The 23,050-nt window shown below is 38.6% G+C and overlaps 1 protein-coding gene across 7 annotated transcripts in view; it reads right to left on the bottom strand.

The window, feature by feature from the left end:
• The window catches only part of CNOT10 (CCR4-NOT transcription complex subunit 10), a 74,204-nt gene that overhangs the window by 19,757 nt on the left and 31,397 nt on the right, over positions 1-23,050 (bottom strand). For 6 of the 7 annotated variants that reach the window (XM_077865922.1, XM_077865924.1, XM_077865920.1 and 3 more), the window contains 5 exons: positions 20,288-20,437; positions 18,643-18,845; positions 13,637-13,758; positions 11,001-11,177; positions 9,518-9,598 (listed from right to left, as the gene is read on the bottom strand). In XM_077865922.1, the coding sequence (XP_077722048.1) occupies positions 9,518-9,598; positions 11,001-11,177; positions 13,637-13,758; positions 18,643-18,845; positions 20,288-20,437 (733 nt within the window). The remainder of the gene's footprint in view (positions 1-9,517; positions 9,599-11,000; positions 11,178-13,636; positions 13,759-18,642; positions 18,846-20,287; positions 20,438-23,050) is intronic. The other variant, XM_077865919.1, reaches the window with a different exon arrangement.

Here is a 23,050-nt window from a genome sequence, read left to right as displayed (position 1 = left end):
GCACTCAGTAGGAGTCTGCTTGAAGACTGCCTCAATCAACTCATGTAAACACGTGCAGTCTAAGATAAAGTAAAAACTCAGAGAGCACTGTCCAATAGAAATGTAACTGGAGCTGTAAAGTGTACTTTACATTTTCTAGTGGACACATTAAAGAAAGTAGAAGAAACAGGTGCATTAGTTTTAACATATTTATTATTTATTTATTTTTTAAAGATTTATTTATTTATTCAGAGAGAGAGAGAGAGTGAGAGAGAGAGAGGCAGAGACACAGGGAGAAGGAGAAGCAGGCTCCATGCAGGCAGCCTGATGTGGGACTCGATCCCGGGTCCCCAGGATCACACCCTGGGCTGCAGGAGGCGCTAAACCGCTGTGCCACCGGGGCTGCCCAGTTTTGACATATTTAAAATAATCTATCTAAAGTATCATTTCAGGGCAGCCCGGGTGGCTCAGCGGTTTAGCGCTGCCTTCGGCCCAGGGTGTGATCCTGGAGACCTGGGATCGAGTCCCGCGTCGGGCTCCCTGCATGGAGCCTGCTTCTCTCTCCCTCTCTTTCTGTGTCTCTCATGAATAAATAAAATCTTTATAAAAAAAAATCATTTCAACATATAATCAATATAAACATTACTGATACATTTTACATTATTTTTGGTAGTTTTGAAATCCCTTATTGTACCATACACTTAAACAGCGCACCTTTTTTTTTTTAATATTTTATTTATTCATGAGAGAGAGAGAGAGACAGAGAGACAGAGAGAGAGGCAGAGACACAGGCAGAAGTAGCGCTCCGTGCAGGTAGCCCCAAGTGGGACTTGATCCCGGATCTCCAGGATCACACCTTGGGCTGAATGCGGCACTAAACCACTGAACCACCCGGGCTGCCCAATAGTGTAACTTTTATGTGCTTAGTAGTGATATGGTAAGTGGCTCTGGTACTGGACACTGCAATCTTGGGTTTAAAGAATGCATGCTATTTTTTTTTTAATAAATTCATATTTTTTTAAAGATTTTATTTATTTATTCATGAGAGATACAGAGAGAGAGAGAGGCAGAGACACAGGCAGAGGGAGAAGCAGACTCCGTGCAGGGAGCCCGATGTGGGACTCGATCCCGGGTCTCCAGGATCACGCCCTGGGCCAAAGGCAGGCGCCAAACTGCTGAGCCACCCAGGGATCCCAGGAATACATGTTAAATACAAATAGGTTTTTTGCTGTTGTTAAGAAATAAAGTTCTTGGGACGCCCGGGTGGTTCACTGGTTGAGTGTCGACTTTGGCTCAGGGCGTGACCCCAGGATGGAGTCCTATATCGGGCTCCCCACAGGAAGTCTGCTTCTCCCTCTGCCTTTGTCTCTGCCTCTCTCTGTGTTTCTCATGAATAAATAAAATCTTAATAATAAATATCATGAATATTATTTAATAAATAATAATAAATATCATGATTTTATTATCATGAATAATAAAATCTTTCCTGTCCCGCCACCTTGTAAGTGATATGTAAGGGAAACTGACCATGTATCAGTCATTAGTAGTTAAATTATATTTACCAAAAGAATATGTTTAAAATTATATTAATTTTTGTAAAATTTAAAAATACTTCAAATTTTTTAGTAATCTCTACACCCAACATGGGACTCAAACTCACAACCTGAGATCCAAAGTCACATGCTCTACCGACTGAGCCACCCAGGTATCCCAATATCTTAAAATTTTAATGAGATATAATTTATATATACTAAAATGCATCACTTTAAGTGTACAGTTTGAGGAGTTTGAATATATACATGTAACCACCAGCCCAATTAAGATACAGAACATTTCTATCACTGAAGAAAGATTCTCCCAGTCAATTCCTCCCAACCACTGCTCTGATTTAATTTTTATTTATGATAGTCACAGAGAGAGAGAGAGAGAGAGAGAGAGAGAGAGAGGCAGAGACATAGGCAGAGGGAGAAGCAGGCTCCATGCACCGGAAGCCCAACGTGGGACTCGATCCCGGGTCTCCAGGATTGCGCCTTGGGCCAAAGGCAGACGCTAAACTGCTGCGCCACCCAGGGATCCCTGATTTCTATCAACATAAATTAGTTTTGTATAGTTTAGCCTGTCCTATAAATGGCATAATGGAATGATATGTTAGGTACCTTATGCTGCATAAAAGAATGTTTATGTGCAACAATTTGTTGCTTTTTATGGCCAATAAGTACTCCAATGTATACAGTAGATTATTAGTTATCCATTCTCCTACTAATGGTTACTGGGGCTATTTCTAATTTTTCTATAATGAGTAAAGCTGCTGTGATTTATTGTGTGGACAAGTTTTCACTTATCTTGGTAAGCACCAAGGCTAGCCTCGGTGGCTCAGTGGTTTAGCGCCGCCTTCAGCCCAGGGTGTGATCCTGGAGACCTGGGATCGAGTCCCACATCGGGCTCCCTGCATGGAGTCTGCTTCTCCCTCTGCCTGTGTCTCTGCCTCTCTCTCTGTGTCTCTCATGAATAAATAAATCTTAAAAAAAAAAAAGTTTTCATTTATCTTGCTAAGCACCCAGAAATAGAATCACTTTTTATTTTGAAAATTTTAAGTCATAGCACTTATTTAAGGCTGTAGAATGTGTATGTGTGTGTATCTGTGTTTGCTTTCCTAATTGAATGAAACCAATGGCTTTGCAGTGCTCTGAGTGATTCAGGAACTGAACAATATTCTAATAGTGTTCATCTGAGCCTCACAATTAAACTGCTTAGTTGATTTCTGAGATATTTCCTGATTTGGGGCAAATTTGTTTTAATTTTGAGAATATTCTTCTGTAAAACGATTTTAATTCTAATACAGAATCTCACAATTGCTTTAGGTGTCATCTGTCTTCAAAAATATACTTGAAACTTGATTAGAATGAATATTTTTTGGAACCCATCTTCATTTATATACAAATGAAAAAAAAAATCAAAGTATTCAAGAGGCTGTGAATCCATACTATAAGAAGTGGCCTTAGAACACACATGATAATTTACTGCATATTAGTTATGCTGGAAATAGAAAATGAGGTTTTACATTGATGTCTTGGATATTATAGGGCACAAAGGGTCAGATATAATAGTCCATAAAAGCTAAACTATACACTAGTCACAGACCTTTCCAATCACATAAAAGAATTCAGGTCAGAAATGGATGGAATCTCTAAGAATTCCATGATCTTAACAGAAAACCAATCTACTCCGTCTTCTTCCATCTACAGAAGACAGCTGGCTCCTGCCACAGAACTGCCCTTTAACACACCCAACTGCATTATGAGCTCTTATAGCTCTGAAAATTAGGACACAAATCTTTTACTACTCCTTTCCTGCACCATTTGTCTCCACATTACCATTACTACTGTCTTGCATAGCAGTTCTTTTTATAAATCTACCCTAAGGCTCCTTCCATCTTGTTCCATTTCCTTTCTCCCATCTGCTCCATAAGAAAAAAGGTTAATATATACCAGCAAACCCATCTTTACTTCACTTTATGATGATGGAATTCCCTAAGGAGACCCTTTGTCCCTGTCCACAAAAATAGGGAAGTAATTTTATTTTCTCTGAAAATCATCAATCCTCCCACTAGGGCATGTGGAAAGCAAAGAGTTGTGCCATGAAAGGTATAAAACTTAAAGAGGGTGTATGCCACTCTGCACATACCCTTCTCTTTAATGCCATTTTCAGAAGGCAAAATTAATTTTCACAGCTCTGCAGCTGTTCAACCATTACAGAATAATATACTTGTTAAATTGCATAAAGCCATCCTAAGATAAGTACTCAAATAAATTTGTAAAAATTAAACCAAATTTAAAATTGTTTAAAATACTTTATTAAGGATTCTCCTTAAAAACTATGTACAATGATGTTCACTACAGCATTATTTGTAATATCAACGACCGAAAACATAAACAGCTAAATATAAAAGAATGATAAATTATGGCATATCTATATAATACAATTCTATACACCTATCAGAAAGGATGAAAAGAGCTTTGTACCAATACAGAGCAATCTCTAAAGATACATTGTCAAATGGGAAATCTCTTTTAAAGATTTATTTATTTCAGAGCGAGTGAGCAAGCAAGAGATTCGTGCGTGTGCCAGTATGCACATGCCCATACAAATGAGACAGGGGCCAGAGGGAGAGGGAGATGGACAGAAGCAGACTCCACACTGAGCGCAGAGCCCAAAACGGGGCTCAATTCCACGACCCTGAGATCATGATGTGACCTGAAATCCAAAGTTGGACACTTAACTGACTGAGCCACACAGGCACCTCTTCACTGGCAATATGTTACACTATTTTTATTTCCTTGCTATCTTATGACTCATATGATAATTCAAGAAATTTTAATGAACTACAGATTACTGAATAAAACATTTAATTACCTTTGTCAGGCTTTAATAAAACAAAACTTCACTTTCAAAATCTTAAATGACCAATTCCTCATCTAACTAACTTGAGATTTACGATTTTCCTTCATATAATCAGAGCATTAGTTCCTTGCCCTGATAAAACCCAGGACAGAGAAAGCATTAATGCAAGTGAAAATTTATGGTACACTCTGACAGAATAAAATAAATAAATAAAAAGTTGTTGTTTAGGTGAACATGGTGCATAAAGCCCTTTGCCCATGGACAGCAATGCCCTGTCATGAACACACTGATCTGACAGCATCAGAAAAAGGCACATCTTTATTTAAATGGAAAGAAAGGGGGGGGCGGGGGGAAGAGAGAGAAGGGCATGACCAGCTGGCCAATATTCCTCCAAAAACACTAGACATGCAAGGAGGGGCATCACTAACAAGAATGAAATATCTTCCTTTTTAAAGAGTTTGAAAAAACAGATATCCAAAAGAAAATAATCAGTTATTCCACCATGTAGGGATAATCATGAAGGTTTTGACAGATCCCTCTAAATTTTTTTATGCAAATAAACATATACATGCTATTTTATAAAAATGTAATTTTAAATTGTTTAGACAAAATCTCAACATTTTATAGTTTCATACTTTATTTTTTAAAAAATACTTTATTTGTTTGAGAGAGAGCACAAGCAAGAGGAGAGACAAAAAGAGAAAGAAGCAGGCAACCGGGATTCCTGGGTGGCTCAGCGGTTGAGTGCCTGCCTTTGGCCCAGGGCATGATCCTGGAGTCCAGGGATCGAGTCCCACATCGGGCTCCCTGCATGGAGCCTGCTTCTCTCTCTGCCTGTGTCTCTGCCTCTCTCTCTGTGTGTGTGTCTTTCATGAATAAATAAATAAAATCTTTAAAAAAAAAAAAGAAGCAGGCAACCTACTGAGCAAAGGCCCTATAATCCCAGGATTCTGGGATCATGACCTGAGCGCAGGTCATGGCAGATGCCTAACTGATTGAGCCACTCAGGCACCCCTTTGTTTCTTTATTTGAAAATTAAATGAACAGATCTCTATCTTTTTTGCTTATATATAATAAATTCTATTTTTAAAAAGATTTTATTTATTTATTCATGAGAGAAACAGAGAGAGAGAGAGGCATAGACACAGGCAGAGGGAGAAGCAGGCTCCATGCAGGGAGCCTGATATGGGACTCGATCCTGGGTCTCTAGGATCACACCCTGGGCCAAAGGTGGCACTAAACCGCTGAGCCACCCGGGCTGCCCTATATGATAGATTCTAAATGAAACAAAAATTTAGATTGGTGCTTGTGACAGTGTTAGAAGAACACACGGGAGAATTATTTTCTAATCTTTGGAGGCAAGAAGGCCTTTCTACACATTAAATGAAATGGACAAAATGTAAAGAAGAGTGATAAATTTGATACTTAAAAAATGAAACTGTTTTACAACTAAATATCAAACAATCTCAGAAATGATAACGGCCAATTTCTGTAATATATAAGAACTCTAATAGAAACAAAAAAGATGGAAAAACCCAGTAAGAAAATGGTAAATTCTATCAAAAGGAGGTTCACAGAAAAACAGGTGCAAGTCATCAGTAAACCTTGTTATCAGATTGAGCACTCTGAGCAGATGGAAAGAAACAAAAAGGTCATATTTTCATTTTTCAGGGTACTAAAATATCACAAGAAAAAAGAGACATCCCATATTTTACCACCTAATAACTAAGCTACTAAATAATATCATTTTTAAAAGATCTTATTTATTTATTTATGAGAGAGAGAGAACGAAGAGAGAGAGAGAATGAGAGAGAGAGAGAGAGAGAGAACATGAGTGGGGAGGAGGGGCAAAGGGAGAGGGAGAAGCAGGCTCCCCACAAGCAGGGAGCCCAATGTGGGGCTTGATCCCAGGACTCTAAGATCATGACCTGAGCTGAAGGCAGATGCTTAACAGACTGAGCCACCCAGGCTCCCTATATCATTTTCTCCTAAGTATTTCCCATTTGCTTTTTTTTTTTTTTTTAAGACTTATTTATTGGAGAGAGAGTCTAAGCAAGCGAGCACGCCTATGAGCTCAGAGAGGGGAGGAGGAGGAGGAGAGGGAAGCAGACTCCCCACTGAGTGCTAAGCAAAGCTCAGGGTTTGATCCCATAGTCCTAAAATTGTACCTGAGCTGAAATCAAGAGTCAGATACTCAACTGACTGAGATATCCAGGCACCCCTCACCATCTGCTTTTGAAGGCAGTGTTTTTTCCTTTACCTCTAATTCTCTTGTACCTTTCACAAGGCTAAGGCTAGCACTGTTTGTTGGAGAAAATATGGTAATAAATGAAATATTTTCCAAAAACAATCTATTAATTTACAATGCTACCAGCAATGAATAACTAAATAAATATTTAAATGTACTTCTGTCATTCTTCTGCAGTAGGCAAGAATTTAAGAAATCATGGCTCTTAAAATAATGGTTCTTTGTTTCCATTTTAATTTAAGTTCTATTATTGAAATCACTCTTAAAAGTAATGCTATACCATTCAGCCTAGTTCCAAAAATAATATGAAGAAATTATGGTCAAAACATATCAAAAGTATTTAAAGATAAATTTATAGAAAGTCAACTAACTCCAAGGCAAGAGTAAAAATGAAGAAAATCATACTCCTCATAGTCTAACTGCTATGAACAGAGCAAACAGAGACAATCTACAGATAGACAGAAAAACACAATGACTATGAACTTCTAATCAGAAATAACAGAGGTTAGGGATGCCTGGGTGGCTCAGCGGTTGAGTGTCTGTCTTTGGCTCAGGGTGTGATCCCGGGGTTCTGGGATCGAGTCCTACATCCAACTTCCTGCATGGAGCCTGCTTCTCCCTCAATGTCTCTGCCTCTCTCTCGGTCTCTCTCATGAATAAAGAAAAACTCTTTAAAAAAAATAACAGAGGTTGAAGATAATGCAGTGACCTTTATAAAGAGCTGAAAGGAAAAATACACTCTACCAACCGAGAGAGTTCTGTTCTCAACGAAAATATCCTCCAAGAATAAAGATGAAATAAAGACAATTCTTGGGCAGCCCTGGTGGCCCAGCGATTTAGTGCCACCTTCAGCCCAGGGCATGATCCTGGAGACCCGGAATCGAGTCCCACATCAGGCTCCCTGCATGTAGCCTGCTTCTCCCTCTGCCTGTGTCTCTGCCTCTCTGTGTGTGTCTCTCTCATGAATAAATAACATCTTAAAAAAAAAAAAAAAAGAAGACAATTCTAGATTTAAATAGTTTAAAAAAAAAAAAAACCCTAGGAAAATGACCTGTATTATAAGAAATGTTGAAGGAAGATACTCAGAATGAAGGGAAATGGTATCTTATGGAAACTAGAATCAGCTGAAAGTGCTAAGTATGTGGCTAAATATAAAAGGCTACTTTTTTCTTTAAGGATTTTTAAGTAATCTCTACATCCAGCATGGGGCTCAAACTCACAACCCTGAGATCAAGAGTTGCATGCTCGGGATGCCTGAATGGCTCAGTCAGTTAAGCACCTGCCTTCAGCTCAGGTCATGATCTTGGGGTCCTGGGATATAGCCCTGCATTGGGCTTCCTGCCCAGTGCAGAGTGAGTATGTATGTATGTATGTATGTATGTATGTATGTATTTATTTATGATAGTCACAGAGAGAGAGAGAGAGAGAGAGAGGCAGAGACACAGGCAGAGGGAGAAGCAGGCTCCATGCACCGGGAGCCCGATGTGGGATTCGATCCCGGGTCTTCAGGATCGCACCCTGGGCCAAAGGCAGGCGCCAAACCGCTGCGCCACCCAGGGATCCTGCGGAGTCTGCTTCTACCTTTCTCTCTGCCCCTCCCCCTGCTCATGCTTGCTCTCTCTCAAATAAATAAAATCTTGAAAAAAAAAAAAAGAAAGAGTTGCATGTTCCACCAACTGAGCCCACCAGGCACCTCTAAAAGACTGCTTTAAATTAATTTATCTTTCTTTTCTCTTTTCTTTCTTTCCCTCTTTTAAAGATTTTATTTATCTATTCACGAGAGACAGAGAGAGGCAGAGACAAGGCAGAAGGAGAGCAGGCTTCATGCAAGGAGCCCAATGTGGGACTCAATCCCCAGACCCAGCATCATGCCCTGAGCCAAAGGCAGATGCTCAACTGCTTGAGCCACCCAGGCATCCCTGATTTAAATTTCTTTTACATATGACTGTTCAAACCAATAAAGGCCTTATAGTGTACACAGACAAAAGTATATTTTACCCGAATTGATACAGATGAAATAGAAAATGTGAGGGGCATCCTGATGGCTCTCAGTTGTTAAGTATCCAGTTCACTGACTTCAGCCCAGGTCATGATCACAGAATCCTTGGACTGGAGTCCCACATTGGATCTCACAGTCAGCAGGGAGTCAGTTTGAGATTCTCTCTCCCCTTCCCTTTGCCTCCTTCCCTCTGCTAGCATTCCCATCTCCCCCCAATAAATAAATATTTTTTTAAAACAGGAAAGAAACCTGAATAGTTCTCATCTATCGAGGAATTTCAATTCAGTATCAAAAATTTCCCACAAAAAATTTTTAGGCCAGACTGCTTCCCTGGTGAACTCTATTAAACATTTGAGGAAGAAGTAATACCTATCTCACACAAACTCTTTCAGAAAATAGAAGAGGAAGAAGCACTTCTGAACTCATTTATATGGTCAGCATAACCCTGAAACCAAAGTGTGACAAGAACATTACAAGGAAAGAAAAATATGGATCAACTTTTCTCATGAACCTAGAAGCAAATTTTTAGTTTTTATTTATTTTTTTTTAGAAGCAAATTTTTAGGTAAACTCTACCTCCAACATGGGACTCACACTCATGACCCCAAGAGATCAAGAGTCCCATACTCTACAGATTGAGCCGGCCAGAAGCAAATATTCTTAACAAAATATTAATAAATCAAACCTAACAATTTGTAAAAAAGATAATACATTCTAGTTAGTTAGATAATACATAGATAATAAACTAGTTAGTGGGGTTTATCTAAGATTGAAAGGTTGGTTTAACATTTGACCTTCCATAAATACAATTCATAATATTAACAAAATAAAGAAGATTAAAAATAACATATATGCAATAATATGCTATATTAATTTTGTTTAGATACTCACTTTAAGTTTTCTAATTCCTGTTTTCTCAATGGAGAAGAAGGTGGAGCTGGAATGAATTTGTCTCCATCATGGCTTTTACTGCTAAAATAAAGATAGCTTCTGAATTATGAAGAGCAAATAAACAATTAAATATAAAATTTTGTTTCCCTATTCCCACTTCCATGCAATTTTTTTAATGCCAAATGTATACATGAGCAAAAAACAATCAATGAAAAATGCTTAGTAACTTGGCATCACCAATGTGTTAAAGCTATACTGTATTTCAGTTTCTTTCCTTCAATACACAATACTGCTTTTATGCTTTTAAAAATTTCTAATTGTAAACAATATCTCTACAAAGGAAACCACCCCTATATTTTCACACATTTCTCAGTCTTCTGATTGTTTATCACCTATAATAAAACTTATTAACCCCTGGAGGATAAAACTAAACCCCCCACAATTTTGTTTCAAATTTTCCTTAATAAATATATTTCTTAAAAAAATATATATATACATATTTCTACCATAATTAAAAAAAATGCTAGGATGAAAGACTTGAATTTAAAGGTGCCATGTGTAAAAAGAACTTTATATATAATGGAGCTTTACTATTATTAGAAGCTCTCATAATTTCTAGAGACTGGGATAATACTGAACTTATACTACAAAACTAGAAATTTAAAGAAATATTCTGGAGGTTAATGGTTTACAGTATGTTAAGAGAAAAGGCAGAGATTAAGAAGAAATGATAAGTTTTAGGATTTAAGTATTCATTTTCTTTATGATTTTTTTAATTTTTTTATTTTTTAAATTTTTATTTATTTATGATAGTCACAGAGAGAGAGAGAGAGAGAGAGAGGCAGAGACACAGGCAGAGGGAGAAGGAGGCTCCATGCACCGGGAGCCCGATGTGGGATTTGATCCCGGGTCTCCGGGATCGCGCCCTGGGCCAAAGGCAGGCGCCAAACCGCTGCGCCACCCAGGGATCCCTCTTTATGATTTTTAAAATAATTTTTAAAAAAGATTTTATTTATTCATGAGACACAGAGAGAGAGAGGCAGACACATAGGCAGAAGGAGAAGCAGGCTCCATGCAGGGAGTCCGATGTGGGACTCATCCCAGAACCCCAGGATCATGCCCTGAGCCAAAGGCAGACACTCAACCGCTGAGCCACCCAGCCGTCCCTAAGTATTCATTTTAATGCAAGTAAAAACAAAGTGCGTCACTGAGTGCAACAAGATTTCTTTACACCTATTCCTCTTGTCAATGAGAAGCTGTTTCTTTCCACTTCTCTTCCAGTGTTCTCTCCTCACTTAGTCTTCAGTTTCTCTCTTCCAGAAATACTCAACATTCATATTTTCCTTTCTTATTATTCAAAACAGGGGATTTAGGGAATTCTGACTGGAGATTTTAGGAATTCATCTAAAGGACAAAGAGGCTTACAATGAAGTCCTTCATTCCCGAGGGGCTGCACCAAAGGAGGCCAAAGGGATTAGAATACCTGCAAGTTTCACTGCTTTCACTGCTTTCCGTGTTCCCACCTAACTGATTACTATTTTTAGATCCATTTTCCTGCTTTGGATCTTGCTGTTCTTCGGGTAACAGCAACAAGGCGTTTCTGAGACAAATGGCTGCAAACTCCATACTGGCTACTGGAATGGCTGAAGATTGTCCATCACTTAAAAGAACAAAACCAAATTAGCTAAATAATTTAAAAATAAATAAGACTTTTCAATTATCAGGAATAAAACTGATATAATTATAAATGAAAATTTGCCGATAAGTAGAAATTTGAAAATAAGCAATTATGAGAATCCTAAAGAACCTAAATCCTAAATATTACATATAAAATGTAAAATGTATGAATAATAGATTGCAAGTATATACATCATACAAGTTGTATCTCTAGGAATGGGACTAAGGACAGCAACCAACTTGAAGGTTATCTGCAATGTCGATGTTAATGTAACTGGAGAGTAATAGACAAGTAAAATTGTACTGAGGGCTGGGGCAAGTGTAGAAAGAACTGGAAAGAAAGGAAGTAGATTTTCACATCTGAGTCTTATTCTGTTTTTTTTTTTTTTTTTTTAAAGATTTATTTATTTATTTATGATAGACACAGAGATTGAGAGAGAGGCAGAGACACAGGAGGAGGGAGAAGCGGGCTCCATGCCGGGAGCCCGACGTGGGACTCGATCCCGGGACTCCAGGATCGCGCTCTGGGCCAAAGGCAGGCGCCAAACCGCTGAGCCACCCAGGGATCCCTGAGCCTTATTTTGGTTGATCCTTGCTTTCGAAAATGCTTAATTTTTAAGTTTTGTCTTATAATTTTTTTTGAGATTTTATGTAACTTTCTATTGGTTTGACACACCACACTAAACTTTATTAGGGAAAAAAGTGAAAAGTAATAATATATATATTTTTAAAGATTTTATTTATTTATTCATTCATTCATTCATGAGAGAGAGAGAGAGAGAGAGAGAGAGAGAAAGGCAGAGACACAGGAGGCAAAAGCGGGTTCCCCATAAGGAGCCTGATGTGGGACTCAATCCTGGATCCCAGGATCACACCCTGAGCCAACTGCTGAGCCACCCAGGCGTCCCGGAAAGTAGTAATAATTTTGAAATTGTGGGAAATGATTCTTTACCTTAAGTCTTGAAAAAAAAAGTCTGCATTATAAATTAAGACCAAAATATTGTGTGCCAGATACTATTTTAAAACTTTGGGGAAACTTTTATTAATTTTTTTTTTTTTCGTTTATTTATGATAGTCACACAGAGAGAGAGAGAGGCAGAGACACAGGCAGAGGGAGAAACAGGCTCCATGCACCGGGAGCCTGACGTGGGATTCAATCCCGGATCTCCAGGATCGCGCCCTGGGCCAAAGGCAGGCGCTAAACCGCTGCGCTACCCAGGGATCCCTGGGGAAACTTTTATTATAACAATTTTATTTTTTGGAAAAGAAAAAAAATTCAGGAAATTTTTTACAAAGCCTACTACTTTAGAAATAATAGCAACTCTAAATTAGAATCTTTATACAAGATAAAGATGTTCGTACTTAAAAGTTACTCATTTTTAAAAAAAATATTTTATTTATTTATTAATGAGAGAGAGAGAGAGAGACAGAGAGGCAGAGACAGAGGCAGAGGGAGAAGCAGGCTCCATGCAGGGAGCCCGACATGGGACTCGATCCCAGGTCTCCAGGATCATACCCTGGGCTGAAGGCGGCGCTAAACGGCTGAGCCACCAGGGCTGCCCCTTAAAAGTTATTCAATTGAAAGTTTACATGTGACAGCTTTTTAATGCTTTGGCTACTTTTACGGATTAGTACCGTTCTCTCCAAATACTACGAATTAGCTTTAGGGACTATAAGAAAATACATAAATGAGGGACACCTGGGTGGCTCAGGGGTTGAGGGTCAGCCTTAGGCTTAGGGCATGATCTCAGGATCCAGGATGGAATCCCACATTGGGTTCCCTGCAGGGAGCCTACTTCTCCCTCTGCCTATGTCTCTGCCTCTCATGAATAAATAAATCTTAAAAAAAAAAAAAAAGAAAATACCTAAATGAAAAGCATCAGTGATAAATTGCATAAAAAGGAAACATCAAGATGCCCTCTTCTGGACATTTTGAATAATGGTATTGAATAGAGCAGGGTCTCTTAGGGCATCAACAGTTTCAGCACAGATGTAATAAACTGAAATCCTATGTCAGGTAATATTCACTGCGAACGTATATATGGGCATCTATTTTTTTTTTTTATGGGCATCTATTTTTAGAAGCAGCAATAAAAGCCAGTTACAAAGTGGTTTCTCCTATAAAATGGTAAGTCTTAAGTATGTTCTTAAAATTTTTTTTAATTTTTATTTATTTATGATAGTCACACAGAGACAGACAGAGAGAGAGAGAGAGAGAGAGAGAGAGAGAGAGGCAGAGACATAGACAGAGGGAGAAGCAGGCTCCATGCACTGGGAGCCCGAAGTGGGATTTGATCCCGGGTCTCCAGGATCGCGCCCTGGGCCAAAGGCAGACGCTAAACCACTGCACCACCCAGGGATCCCTTAAGTATGTTCTTATACAAAAATAACATTTGTGAGACAATATGAAGTATCTATATTTTCTCTTTGCAAAATACTTACTTATATACAGTATTCTGTATGGACTGTGATGCCAAAACTATTTTACGATGATAGCCTTGACCAACAATAGACTGTACAATTCCTTTCTTACTTGGAAGGCCTTTAGTTTCTTGTTCAGCAGTCTACAAAATACAAATGATTTCCAATTAATTTAATACAATTACAAGACAGGATGTGAAAAATGATCTAATATTTCTCCAGTTAAACCAAGGAAGTTTCTAAGATCCATCAATGTGGAGTTTTGGTGATAAAGGAAAACAGGTTCTGTATTGAAGAGGAGTAGCTAATTAGTACATAGAGCTGGACGTCTGTGATGCATGCGATGCATGCTATATTGTATTATGAAGTTTGAGGTTATTTTTTTTTTTTTTAAGATTCTATTTCTTTATTCATGAGATACAGAGAGAGGGCAGAGATACAGGCAGAGGGAGCAGAAGTAGACTCCATGCAGGAGCTTGATGCGGGATTCAATCCTGGAACTCCGGGATCACATCCTGAAGTGAAGGCAGACGCTCAACCGCTGAGCCACCCAGGTGTCACGTTTAAGGTTATGCTCAGGAAAAAAGGCAAATCAAGATTGACTCAAACATTTACTTAGAATGATTTATTTAGAATATTATACATGGGGCAGCCCCGGTGGCGCAGCAGTTTAGCGCCGCCTGCAGCCCAGGGTGTGATCCTGGAGACCCTGGATCGAGTCCCATGTCAGGCCCTCTGCATGGAACCTGCTTCTCCCTCTGCCTGTGTCTCTGCCTCTCTCTGTGTCTCTATGAATAAATAAATAAAATCTTAAAAAAAATATTCTACATGCCAGGGTAGAATATACAATGCTGTATATTAAGGGCACTTTGACATCAGAGTAAGGAAACATAAGAGAGCCACAAAAAGCGAAAAAGGGAAGCAACTCTGCCTTCTGAAACACATATCTTGTTCTTCTTCTTTTTTTATTTGAGAGAGAGTAGTGAGCTAGTGAGCAAACATGAGGTAGGTACGGGCAGAGAGAGAAGCAGACTCCCTGCTGAGCAGGGAGGCCAACATGGGGCCGTGATCTCAGGACCCTGAGATCACGACCCAAACCAAAGGTAGACACCGTACTGAGCCACCCAGGCGCTCCAATCTTATCCTTCTTATTGAAAACATTAAATGGTCAACAACGTATAAATTCAGACAAGCTATATGTTAAAATTAACATGGGCACAATTCTTGCCTTCTAGGAAATTAAAATGCTTAAAGCCCTGAAAACATTAAACTGAAAATATACATTTTATGGAATGTAAAGTTCCTTACATATATATAGTATTTTGGGATATTTCACTAAGATGCATCATCTTACTATGGGAACTTGATAGTATCCAAACTGCCTTTATCTTCCCTTTCACTCAAAGTCTTGGAATTGTCTGCAAGTGGATTCCCAACTATCATTTTATAGTCAGGCAGATTCTCATAATGCAGGAATAAACTGGAGCCAATCCATACAAACTTGCAGAGCTAAACTCTGCCCTGCAAAAAAGTCCTTCTCTAAGCACAATGTTTCTGTACTGTTACTTATTGCTCCTACTGTAAGTTTATTATGGTTATACTTCTATTTATGACTTCTAATAAAACAAGGGTTCACTTGCATATTCATTTTAAACAGAAAATATTACATAATGCTTAAAAAATACAACATGCTTAAAAAATACAAAACTGCTCTGTTTGAAGAATTTTAAAAATCTTTTATTTAGGGATCCCTGGGTGGCACAGCAGTTTAGCGCCTGCCTTTGACCCAGGGCGCGATCCTGGAGACCCAGGATCGAATCCCAGGTCGGGCTCCCGGTGCATGGAGCCTGCTTCTCCCTCTGCCTGTGTCTCTGCCTCTCTCTCTCTGTGTCTATCATGAATAAATAAATAAAATCTTTTAAAAAAATATTTTATTTATTTGAGAGAGGGAGAAGGAAAGAGAATCTGAAGCAGACACCACATTGAGCACAAAGCACAACTCGGGGCTTGATCCTACCACTGTGAGATCACGACCTGAGGAGAAAACAAGAGCTGGACACTTAATCCACTGAGCCACCCAGGTGCCCCTCTGATTGGAAATTTTGTGCTGAGGAGGCAGCCAAGCAATATTAATGAAAAATTACAGAAAATGGATATTTTGAACCATTACTGGGAGGGACTTCCATTCTGACTTCTTTTCCTAGTGGTGGTAATAAATTTATAAGGATTCATCCATATATTCTTTCCTCATCCTTAAGGTAACACAAGCTGATCAGATGGGTAGATTTAAAGATGCGACAGATGAAAACAAAGATGGGATGGAACTAAAAATCCACAATAATACACCAATAGGCAAAAAGTGTGTCAGATTAGTCATGATGTAGAATTGCAATTAAAATATTACTTTACAGTGCCATAACAAATAGCACTCAACATATCTGAATTTCAGTAGCCTTCCCTTAAATTGCTTAAATATGCTCCCTACAATTGTCTATATTTAATGATTAGCAGATCTTCTCTCATATATTAACCTAGCCAAGTAAGCATAAGCCCTACTTTTGCCAAAAGCAGTCTGAAGCAATGTGCCAGATAAACAGGACATAAATCATCTCCTTAGCATCACAAACTTAAAACTTAAGTTGGTTCTTTTTATTCAAAACTGTTATTTCTGAAGGTGCCAACTGCTTTGTTCAGTATTCCTTCTTTATTGATGATATACATTTTATGGAATTTTATTTGGAGTTTATAATATAATCTACAATATAATATCTACAATTGGGATTTTGCTTTCTGGTTTTATTCAAGAGTGTTTTGGGGGTTGTTTTTTACTGTCTTTTAGGGCACTTCAGATCCTTTTTAGAAGGAGAAGCATAGACAAAAGCTAATTATTTTTGACAAATTCCTTATTTATAGCACAAATTGAATATTCTGAGATTCACCAAATTATGGCAATCAAGTCATCTTTACCATTTTTTTTTAAAGATTTTATTCATGAGAGACACAGAGAGAGAGAGAGAGAGAAAGGCAGAGAGAGACACAGGCAGAGGGAGAAGCAGGCTCCATGCAGGGAGCCTGATGTAGGACTCGATCCTGGGTCTCCAGGATCATGCCCTGGACTGAAGGTGGCGCTAAACCGCTGAACCACCTGGGCTGCCCTACCATTTAAAAAAAAAAAAAGATTTTATTTATTCAAAAAAAATTTTTTTAAATAAATTTTTATTTATTTATGATAGTCACACAGAGAGAGAGAGAGGCAGAGACACAGGCAGAGGGAGAAGCAGGCTCCATGCACCGGGAGCCCGACGTGGGATTCGATCCCGGGTCTTCAGGATCGCGCCCTGGGCCAAAGGCAGGCGCCAAACCGCTGCGCCACCCAGGGATCCCAAGATTTTATTTATTTATTTGAGAGAGAGGGAGACTGCATGTGAGCAGGAGGACGGAGAATCCCAAGCAGACTCCCGGCTGAGTGCAGAGCCCTTAGGCTGGGCTTGATCCCATGACCCTGATATGTAGGCAGAAACCAAGAGTTGGATATTCAACCAACTGAGCCATCCAGGGCACCCCTACCATTTTTTAAAAATTAGAAACTTAGAATTCTGGAGAAGAAAATGGGGCGGGGGGGGTTCATAATAAAATCCACAGAATGAAGACAATCCTAAAAGTACTATTTCTAAAAATAAGTATTTTAAAAAGAAATATTAAAAACCCTACTGTATTTCTCTACTCTTTGGAAGATATAATAATCCCCTGGTTTCCAGTAATTATTCAAATGAGATGCCTCCAACACTTAAATTCATGAATGGATTAAAGAGAATAAGCGATTTCTAGAGTTCTTATTTTTTAAAAAAGTATAAATACTCCCTAGAACTGTCAGTTAATTTAAGAATTATCCAATAAGAAAGTTGCCTTTTACTTTTTTAAAAAGATTTTATTTATTATTCATGAGAGAATCGGAGAGAGAGGCAGAGACATAGGCAGAAGAAGCAGGCTTCCTGGGGAGTCCGTCCGATGCAGAACTCGATCCAAGGATCTTGGGAACATGACCTGAGCGGAAGGCAGATGGTCAACCACTGAGCCACACAGGCACCCCAAGAAAGTTGTCTTTTAAAAGGCAAATTACAACTAAATAAATCATTAAAGCCCTTCAAAGATACTACTTATCTCTTTCCCTAGTGGTATACCCAAATCATAAACTACTTTTAAGTATCGTCTGAAAACTACCAGGCAAACATACTTCTCAATGGTAGTTTTTGCAGCTGTTTCTCAGGAAGTGCTGTTCAGCAGTAAGAGTGCATAAACATCTATATCATCTATGGCAGGCAAATCTTAGGTGCCATACCTCCCAATCTCTACATGGCCAAAGGTGCAGCAAGGGTGGGGGGTGGGCAGGAAACGGGGTAATACAGGCATCTGGTAATTCCGATACAACCTGTCTCCTACCCTTCACTGACCACTCCCCACTTGAGATTCCCAAGGCTTCCACCAACCATCACATGCAGATATCATATGCAAGGACACCCATGTAAACTGGCCTATTTCTCACAGTCACTGTGGACAAAGGTGTGAGAGAGACAGCCTGATAATCCTGAACCATTCACTGAATCAAAAGTAAAGTGCCTAGGCACTGAAGGAAATGCAGTGTCATACACTTCTTTCCACATTCATGGTGTTAGTATCAGTCCTTCTCTAACTATCTGCGGCATGTACCACTCACACCAGCAGATAGATGATATGGCCCCTGCCCCAGGAGCCAATAGCAGCTAGCAGACCTCTATTCCAGCAGGCACAACCCTCTCATTGGCTTCACCTCTTTAATCTGACTGCTGATACAGGCTGCTATACTTTAAGAACCAGAACGTTAACAAATGACTTTAAGAAACTAAACCTTTGTCCAACCTTTAAAGAACAGTTTATAAATTCCCTGAATTAAAAAGGGAATGAAGTCTTGTATGTTTCCAAATATTTTTTGCTATGTAACAAGTTGGGGGCACAGTATAGGTTCAAAAAGATACCCAAGGAGCACTCACCCCTTTATTTGCAGCAATGCAGCATTCAGCCAGCCTTAGCCAAAGGCGTGGATTTGCATGATAAACCTGAACAGCTTCAATCAGACACTCAAAGGCAGCAAGAGGTCTTCCAATGTGAAGAAGCTGAATGCCACAGTTATACAGCAACTCATACCTCTTGTTGGTTAGTAATGTACACATAGGTCGTCCTGAAAATTTTTTGCCTAATGATATAAATTAGGTAAGAAAGAAAATCATTAAAGTAACAGTTACATTGAAAACACTTATTCCACTAAATACTTAAATACTATCTTACTTAATACCAATGACCCCAGTGTGAAGTTGTAATAGCTCTTGACCAGTGAAGACCTTCATCCCCAACCTCACAAATATTCCCCAGAGTCATCTCAGTTGTCTGTGCTGGTGTGGCCAGAGATGTCTCTTCTCATTTGCTAGCTCCTCAGGCAGGCAACAATGGTCCAGAAAGGCAAAGAGAGAGAGGACCCACCGACTCCTATCAATCTTTTATTTTTTATTTATTTTATTTTTTTATTTATGATAGTCACACACAGAGAGAGAGAGAGAGAGAGAGAGAGAGGCAGAGACACAGGCAGAGGGAGAAGCAGGCTCCATGCAGGGAGCCCGACGTGGGACTCGATCCCAGGTCTCCAGGATCACACCTTGGGCTGAAGGCGGCACTAAACCGCTGGGCCATCTGGGCTGCCTTAGCCAGAAGTATATAGCTAATGTTAGTGAGGGTTCAGGGAACTTTACTATGAAAATAAAAATTAATATACCAATACCCACAATGACTATGGTTCACTTGCTTATTCAAAGTTTCACAGTCTATAATAAAATAAGACTACTTATGATTCTGGATGCATTTTTCATCAGTTTTTTTTTTTTAATTTAAAAAAGCTAAATAATTGCTTTTAAGCATTCCAGGTCAAGGATCCATACCATATGAATAATAAATACAGTTATAGACTTTAGGAATTTGCTCAAAGATTGTCAGGTGCAAAAAAAAAGAAAAAGAAAAAAGATTGACAGGTGCTACCTATAGTGAAACCTTGGAAAGAAGCTATAATAAAACTAGGGTGCCCAGCTGGTTCAGTCTGTAGAGCATGCGAGTTTCAGGGTCATGGTTCAAGCCCTAGGGTGGGCTTATAGCTTACTTTGAAAAAAGAAAACCAAAACAAAACAAAAAAATGTTTAGCACAGTCGAGAAATCTTAGCAACATATTTTGCTGTATAACATTACCATATGTGATTACTGATTTTCAAGTCCATGAAAAAGTGAATGTAATTTAAATTTCCTTAATATTTGAAGTAGCAATTATTTACTAAAAATCTCGAATAAACGTGTTTTTGTTTTGTTTTGTTTTTTTTTTGAATAAACCTGTTGATCAGGGTCAATGTTAACTGTAGGTAGGCACATACGGATGCATTTTGACCAGACACTTGATCACTATCTACCTATTTATTCTTTTAGAAAAAATTACTTTTTAAACTCTAGTATAATTTATGTACCATATTATATTAGTTTTAGGTATACAATACAGTGATTCAACAATTTTATATATCACTCAGTGCTCGGTTGCTTGCTCTTTAATATCGTGCTCTCCTCTAGTAGAAAAATATGACTATCCCCCAGCAATGGGCTCACCTGGATCAGTGCTGCCTGCACTGAGCTGTGCACAAACATTGTCATTCTCCTGTAAAGCCTTTTTAAAGTAGAAAATTCCCAGATTGTGCTTGCTCATGGCAAAATGAATGCAACCAAGATTATTCCAGAACATGCATCTCAAGCATTCACCTGAAAAAAAAAAAAAAAACCACAAACAAATCTATCCTAAAATTTTACTGTTGATACATGCCACACAAGAACTGGCAATGAAACAGCAATTCCACCTAATCCTTATAGAAAAGTTTACAAGGCACCTGAAATTTGCGACATGCGAAAATTCTGTAAGCTCCTTTACTTTTAAAATCCTTTGTTTTAGGTGATAAACCAACCCTACCCATTGATTTGGTTACCCTGCTTAATCTTTTTCCTGATTTAATTTTTTTAAAGATTTATTTATTTATTTATGATAGACAAAGAGAGAGAGAGAGAGGCAGAGACACTGGAGGAGGGAGAAGCAGGCTCCATGCAGGAGCCCGATGTGGGACTTGATCCTAGGTCTCCAGGATCAGGCCCCAGGCTGCAGGCGGCGCTAAACTGCTGCACCACCGGGGCTGCCCTGATTTAATTTTTAATAATAGGCAAATGATACAATAGTGCAAAGGACAAAAAATACTTCTTAGTAACATTATATGTATTTTGTCCACAAAAAATATTATCTAGAAACTGGACAGAATAAGTATATATGGACACATTTACTATGGCAACATATTAATGATAGCAGGAATGCATAAAACAGAATACATAAATTCCTGCTTTTGCTTGTTAAAGTCTCCACTGCTCTTTCAGTTCACACTTCTTTCTTTCTTTCTTTTTTAACTCTTTTTTTTTTTTTTAAGATTTTATTTATTTATTCATAGAGACACACAGAGAGAGGCAGAGACACAGGAAGAGGGAGAAGCAGGCATCATACAGAGATGCCTGATGTGGGACTGATCCAGGGTCTCCAGGATCACGCCCTGGGCTGCAGGCGGCGCTAAACTGCTGCGCCACCGGGGCTGCCCAGTTCACACTTCTTTAAATACTACTATGCGGCAGCCCAGGTGGCTCATCGGTTTAGCGCCACCTTTAGCCTGGGGTGTGATCCTGGAGACCGGGGATAGAGTCCCAGGTCAGGTTCCCTGCATGGAGCCTGCTTCTCCCTCTGCCTGCCTCTCTCTCTCTCATTCCATGAATAAATAAATAAAATCTTTAAAAAAATAAATAAATACTACTATGGCTGAGCAACTATCTTCTCATGTTTATTAGGCATTTGTACTTCTTATCCTGTAATGTACACACTGCTTCTTTTTTTTTTTTTTTTTTTTTTTTGTTACACACTGCTTCTTTCTTTTCTTTATCTATTTTTAAATTTGGTTACAGATGTTTTTCCTGTTGGTTACCTGTTTGTATGTTATAGAAATCTTCTGTCACATGTTTCAAATATTTCCAATGCCATCATGTGATCTGTCTTGTGACCTGCTTCAGTGTGTGTGTGTTTAATGATAAAAAAATTTTACATGATTATGTGGTTAATTTTATTTTATTTTATTTTATTTTATTTTTTTTAATTTTTATTTATTTATGATAGTCACAGAGAGAGAGAGAGAGAGGCAGAGACATAGGCAGAGGGAGAAGCAGGCTCCATGCACCGGGAGCCCGACGTGGGATTTGATCCTGGGTCTCCAGGATCGTGCCCTGGGCCAAAGGCAGGCGCTAAACCGCTGCGCCACCCAGGGATCCCTATGTGGTTAATTTTAGTCGTCTTTTCTAAACTCTATGGTTCTTGCATTTTGGATAATATTTAATCAATCCCCCCAAATTAAGATATTCAAGTTTCCTTTAGCTGCTTTTATGATTGTATATTTCGACACTTCATTTCTCTGGGCTTTCTTATGGAATAATGAAAACAATCCAAGCTTTAGTTTTCTTCTTCTAAACTGCTTCTCAAATACTCCAAAAGAACCTAATGAGAGTCCATCTTTTCCTCAATGATATAAAATGCTGGACTAGACTGACAAAATTAAGACTCAGGTTATCCAGGATGTCTGGGTGGCTCAGTGGTTGAGCAACTGCCTCTGGCTCAGGGCGTGGTCCCACATCAGGCTCCCTGTATGGAGCCTGCTTCTCCCTCTGCCTACGTCTCTGCCTTGCTCTCTCATGAATAAATAAATAAAATCGTAAAAAAAAAACGCAGGATATCCAAAGCTTAATACTAAAATCTAATTTTCTTCTTATGTGCTTTAAAATTGAGCAATGATTTTTAAAAAGATCAAAACTAGGCTTCAGGGCAAGATAGTAAGAAATATACTAACATATTTAAAGGAGGTTGCCTCTGGTTGTGGCACTGTCAACAATTTAAGAAACATTCTATTCCCAGAGCTTCTCTAATAAGTGTATTTTATCAACAGCAAAAACTAAATTTTAAATATGAGAACAAGTATTTTAAAATTAATAACTATAAAAATATCAATAATAAAATATATAGCTACTGTATAAAAATCTCCTGTTAGATCATCTTAACTGCTGACTAGTCAACTGCATGTCCTGCTCCTCACTCCACTGTAGAGCTTGACAATATTGATTCTGAAAACTGCATCAAGACAGTCCTAACCAAAATTTTCTCAAGGATACTGAATTTTTAGCATGAAAGATCATTTCAGTGTTTGGGTATTATGGGCCTCTGAGGGGAAATTATGACAATAAAAATAGCAAAAATGAAAATTCAGCAGAATTAAAAAATGGGTACTCAGACAGAATATCCAA

Source organism: Canis aureus, chromosome 22 (genome assembly GCF_053574225.1).
Source record: "Canis aureus isolate CA01 chromosome 22, VMU_Caureus_v.1.0, whole genome shotgun sequence".
Taxonomy (NCBI): domain Eukaryota; kingdom Metazoa; phylum Chordata; class Mammalia; order Carnivora; family Canidae; genus Canis; species Canis aureus.
The sequence above is the reverse complement of the archived record's forward strand: the minus strand, read 5'-3'. Positions and strand labels throughout refer to the sequence as shown.